General features: G+C 38.5%; 1 protein-coding gene across 1 annotated transcript in view; it reads right to left on the bottom strand.

Annotated features, from left to right (window-relative positions):
* Nucleotides 1–713: 713 nt before the first annotated feature.
* EDNRA (endothelin receptor type A) overlaps nucleotides 714–6,000 on the bottom strand; it is a 32,726-nt gene continuing 27,439 nt past the window's right edge. The window contains exons 6-8 of the mRNA XM_040064521.2: nucleotides 4,365–4,498; nucleotides 3,876–3,984; nucleotides 714–2,571 (exon numbers count right to left, since the gene is read on the bottom strand). Coding sequence (XP_039920455.1) covers nucleotides 2,428–2,571; nucleotides 3,876–3,984; nucleotides 4,365–4,498 — 387 coding nt within the window. The 3' untranslated portion in view covers nucleotides 714–2,427. The remainder of the gene's footprint in view (nucleotides 2,572–3,875; nucleotides 3,985–4,364; nucleotides 4,499–6,000) is intronic.

Here is a 6,000-nt window from a genome sequence, read left to right as displayed (position 1 = left end):
TAAAAAGTTTTGTATTTTTTAGTGCTGCTGCCAAGGTCAGTCAGCATTATGAGAAATAGGAAGATAGGTTTTCCATCTTGGCTGATGTGGTTTAAAGGATGCTTTTTGTGTGCAAGTTCATGTATCTCTGCCACATAACAAAGTCAGCTCTTGGGTTGAAAGCAATAGATGTTGGAAATGTCAGTGCTGGAGGGAAACATTTTAAGTTTTCATGACTCGTGGTTTGCATCGGTGCTTGTAAACATAAAAGTGACCCATTTCACAGTCTGAAACTTTTTCAGGTAGATGGGGCTTTTCTGGTGGGAGTTAAAACCCCTAAACTGACATGGATTGTTTCTATTGCTCACTGTCTTCTGTACACAGGTAGAAATATTGTCTCTGAGCAATCACATTACTGGTTTGCAGGTGTGTGAAATTTTTTGGCTCATCTAGCCATCAGGCAAATAGCAGAAAAGGGGAATGCACACAAAACTTTCTCCTGCCTTGAAATAAAGAAGGAGCAATTTACGACTTAAATCCATTCCTCATGTCTTTTTTTCTGTTTACCTTTATCATCTCCTTGATACATTCAGTTAAAGCAGCAGGGGAGATTTCAGAATGTAAAGAGACTCAGTAACTCAGTCTTCTCAAAGGAGAGCATTGTCACTCATTTACTATGATTTCTGATACAGTTTGACGATGAAATGTTTTAAGTAAAATTCAGCCAAGTCTCATTCCATACCATGCTCTTAGGCACTACCACAGAGCACTGTCAGAATACGGTATTGAGTTTTATAACATATGAACATAGATTTATATGTATTTATACACGCATATATGTCACAGAGACAAAAGCACACAAAAAATACACAAATCAGTTTAAAGAACCTTTTTTTAAATATACTTCAGAAGATTTGTGTGAATGTAAACATTGGGGAAATTTGTGCAGCAGAAGTCACTGTAGGCACTAGCATTTTGACCTCTTAAATAAACCTATGCAGGATTACATCTTTCACTGGAAATGAAAGGATATTTAAAAATCTGTGGAATTTTGATTACTGCTTCTTAGCCTAGCACAAAAGATGCTATAAATTACCTAACAGATTTGTGCATGAGACGTATTATATATGACACCACACTACTGAGTTCCACCATTTAATGAATGGCTACCTTTTAAAAAATTTTATAGGCAAACCAGGAGTCTCTTGCCATGTAGCCTTAATGGATGGAAATAATAAGGAAATTTTCAGTTTACATATATGAAAATAATAGTTTCTATATGTTGTTAATAGCATTTGTATGGTTAACAATGCTGATAACTTATTAAACCCCATTAAAATCTTTGAGTGTTGTGTAAGACAGAGAACTCTGTAAGAAATAAGGTACAAAATATCCTTCTGCACATCCAGCTGTTATGGATTTCCACATTTCTACATTCACTCTGACTCTAACCTCATGTTCACAATGTGAAAATAGAGTACATAGCTGCTCTGATAATAACCGTAGTCTCAGAATGCTGTGGACAGCTTTAACAATGTTTCACCATGTTCCACTGACCCTCATTTCAACTTAGATTTAATGCAGCTATAGTCTAAACAGATTAAAAGGTTCATATAGTTTAAGAATTAACATGTCAGGTTAATAAAAACACAGTTTAAAGTGCCCGTCTGTGAGCATCTTCCATTCTTTTTGCTGATACAAATTATGTTTATTTTGTACAGAGCATTAGAATAAATAACACAGTATAGTACTGTATTATTAATACCTCTCTTTTTTTGGTATTAATCTGTGCTTAAGTGCCAAATGTTGATGCTGTTTAAATGGTTTCTTCCTATATTTGAATACCGAAGTGCTACAAATGTGAACTGCCCAGTTAATATCTTGATCCACTGCAGCATAAGTAAGTAAATGCTAGCATGGACCAAAACATTTTCCAACATAAACCTGAAAAACAGAAAAAAACAACAACATGCAAAATAAACTGGTACTTTATCCACCACAGAAATAGAACTTAAAGGACAAATGGGCAAAGGGGAAAATATAGTCACAGATAGATTCCATTTTGCTATCTTCTCAAAAGTTCCAGAACGATTAATTCTAGGTGACAATCGGGTAAAAAGATTGCATTGTACCAGTACAGATACTGGACAGTTCCTGCCAGCTTCAGATCAGCAAAACCACCTGTGTAGTTCAAGCCAGGGTTTTTTTTGTGTGTGTGTGTCAAAATTGCATCAATATCCTTTTCAGAGGCAGAATTACCATCCAGTGGATCTCAGTTCACAGATCATCACAGTTACACTCACTCCGTCCACTCAGTCACCTCTAGAATTTGGTACAATGGTGCACATGTCTGAATTCATTATAGAACAGTCACTGGGCTTCCTGTTGTGATAGCTTTGTAGTGACTTTTCCTGTTTCATTCTGAAATGGTGTGAGAATCCTTAATTTTCAGTTTATGCTGTCTTTATGGCTGCTTCGGTCTGTGTGGTTGTGATTGTTTAGTTCTTGGTTTTTCCATTGAATGCTTGTTCCGTTCATGGGCACTGAAGTCACCAAACTCTTAGACTGGGAGCAGCAACAGCAAAGACATGACTGAAAATGAATAAAAAATAGACAGATAAAAAAATAAATAAAAGTTAAGACAAATCTCTCAGTTCCATGCAGATTGCCAGCCATATTTTTCATTCAGAAATGACAGATAATTCTAGCTGAAGGGAGTGCTAGCTGTATTCAGGGAAATTTTTATCCTAGGACATAAATGATCCTTGTGATTGAACATCACAAATGCAGTGAATTAGACCCAACCTGTGCCTCTTATTTACAAAAACCTTCACAGTATGAAAAGGGAAATTTCTTTGACTAAGGTAAATAGATTGAGAACTAAGAGAATTCAATAGATATTTTTAGGTGCTGGATTGATTTTTTCCCCCTCTTTATGATTGTACTTCATAAACTTAGGGAACATCATGCTGCTTAGCATGGAAGAGAAAAGAAGAAAAATTCCCCAGCCCGTGACTTAGGTCTCTTCTTACATCTTAGAAAAAGACAAAATTGTTTCCGAAAAGGGTCAGTGAACACACTGAGGTGTAACATTTTGCAGTTAGGAATAGAAACTGACTCATTACTTATCATGTGAAAATGCTCCCTTAAAATAGTTTGTTAATCTGAAGCAGGCTACAGACAAACAGGTATTCCCTAAGTCTAATAATTCCTTACATTTTTCTCAGTAGTTGGGATTCTGCCTGTTCTCAGACTTAATGCTTAGTGGTTTGGTTTCCGTTGCAGATAAAGCTATTTCAGTCTTCCATTTCACTACTTTCTTTACTCCCATTTTTTGCCTCCTGTGTTGCCTTTAATAGGTGGAGAGGGACTCGCAGAGGCACATTGTCACAAGGAAATTATATTTGCCTTAAAATACATTTGCATGTGTAGGAACTGGAAAATGCAGGTAGAAGACATAATGCATATTTAACTGCCAAACTCAACTCAGGTGCCTGATTTGGTATTCAAGCCTGAAAATTTTAGTCATTAATGAGATTGGTTAATGCAGGCAGCTTGGTGTCATTGAGAGTGGAAAATCGTTCAACCAAATGCTATTTCATGTGCATGTCACGTGCAGATAAATTTACAAGAGCGTGTCTATCTCAGTTTACACATATGAGGACTATGTCAAACTTATTTATTGGTTTAGTATTTCAGATAAAGTGGATAGTTTCACTTTCAGCTTGGTACGTGAACTTTCAGCTTGCTATGTCAACTGCTAGCTGCTAAACCACACAATTTATATTCTTTCATTCCTTTGCACGCCTCTTCTCCAGCTGTTAAAAACAGATAACAGCCAAGTGGTTCAATACAGTTATTTAACGGTACGTAAAGTCTTATCAAGAGAAGCTTACCTGGAAACAGTTTTTAAACTTCTTGCTCACAAAATACAGAGCTATGGGGTTTATACAAGAGTTCATGGTTGCCAGGTTGATGCTGATATAATCCAAGGGCAGCAAGAAACTAGGCAAGAGGAAGAAAAACATTTAAACAGTTCATATGGGACAGAAGCATCCATGTTCCTTGTGGTTACAGCCTCTTCTGTCACTCAAACTAATTCTCTTTTACCTAACTCCCCAAATCTAATCTTGTACCATGCCATGTCAATAATAACCTGTCTCACAGATGATCAAAAAATCTAGAGCAAAGTGATTGAAATGATGACAGACAACATTTGTTGAGATTACGCTACCCCATTAAAACTACAACTGCTGAAAATGGGTGCAGCTTAAAATTAATAAACACCACAGTTGCATTGCACAGTGACATTCTTCATAGAAATTCCAAGTATGCAGCTTAGAATGTCATTTCAGTATAAACTATTGGCATAGAAAATGAAGTACCTGAGCAGCTCACATCTGCTGGGGTCTTTCTCATTGTATACCATTTTCTTCAAAATCCGGCTCAGATGGAGAGGGAACCAGCAAAGTGCAAAAATCACGACTAAACAGAAAACCGTCTTGGCAACTTCTCGGCGCTAGATAAAGAAGATAAGAGTGTATATACTGAGTGCCCAGTTCATACTAGCAGATGACTGTAGTTAGTAATGTTGGCAGCAAAGTCAGGAATATAGATAAATTATGAAAGGATTCCCAAAGTGAAGCTTCCAGACTCCTTGATATACTACTCTTTTGTTATGCAGTTTGTCGTGTTCTTGATCCTGGCCGTCCTCAACAGAATCTGCTCATCACTGAGGCTGGAGCAGCTGGGCACACAGATTTTGGTATTGCTAGGTTATTGCAGGATTCTCTCTGATATATTATTCTGTAAAGGGATACTGCCTAGTACCTTGATTTTGCTGTGTGATCCTTACTATGAAATCTTGATGTTCTCAGGTAAATTGTTCCTCTACAAACATTTTAGGAATGTCAGCATTACAGCTTAGTCTTGTAATGCTTAGGAAGTAATTGCAATTTAATGGATATTTTATATGGCTCTAGAGAGTTACAGATGTTTTAGTGGATTTTTGGCAGTAGTGTTTGGAAGGCATGGGTTTGATAAAGAGAAGCATATGAAGGGGTAAGGATTCCACTGTAATGTAACAGTGACAAGCACTGCAAGGCTCTGTCATGAAAGAACTTGAAGTCAAATGAGTGATTACAGTCTTTTTAGACTTTGAATATGACTATTATCATTTCCTCTTTTTAATAATAGCAGCTTTTATCAAAATATGAGAAGAATCATGATTAGACATTGATGTGGACAAGGATATAGGGAGGGAGGGAGGGAGGGAGGGAGGGAGGGAGGGAGGGAGGGAAGGAAGGAAGGAAGGAAGGAAGGAAGGAAGGAAGGAAGGAAGGAAGGAAGGAAGGAAGGAAGGAAGGAAGGAAGGAAGGAAGGAAGGAAGGAAGGAAGGAAGGAAGGAAGGAAGGAAGGAAGGAAGGAAGGAAGGAAGGAAGGAAGGAAGGAAGGAAGGAAGGAAGGAAGGAAGGAAGGAAGGAAGGAAGGAAGGAAGGAAGGAAGGAAGGAAGGAAGGAAGGAAGGAAGGAAGGAAGGAAGGAAGGAAGGAAGGAAGGAAGGAAGGAAGGAAGGAAGGAAGGAAGGAAGGAAGGAAGGAAGGAAGGAAGGAAGGAAGGAAGGAAGGAAGGAAGGAAGGAAGGAAGGAAGGAAGGAAGGAAGGAAGGAAGGAAGGAAGGAAGGAAGGAAGGAAGGAAGGAAGGAAGGAAGGAAGGAAGGAAGGAAGGAAGGAAGGAAGGAAGGAAGGAAGGAAGGAAGGAAGGAAGGAAGGAAGGAAGGAAGGAAGGAAGGAAGGAAGGAAGGAAGGAAGGAAGGAAGGAAGGAAGGAAGGAGAGAGTTAAAAAGACAAGCATTTGTAAATTGTGGCATAAAGTCTTCCTGCAGCAGCCAGTCTGAGAAGCTTGGTGAGCATTGCATTTTAGGATGGGAAAGGGTGGATTCTCCCACCTCCTAGTACATACCATTCTAGTTCTAATGGGTGGAGTAGCCTGTGTGTGGCCCTAGGACACACTGCGTTGCAGT

Source organism: Hirundo rustica, chromosome 5, assembly GCF_015227805.2.
Source record: "Hirundo rustica isolate bHirRus1 chromosome 5, bHirRus1.pri.v3, whole genome shotgun sequence".
Lineage (NCBI taxonomy): Eukaryota > Metazoa > Chordata > Aves > Passeriformes > Hirundinidae > Hirundo > Hirundo rustica.
This window is presented reverse-complemented; position numbering and strand designations above follow the sequence as displayed.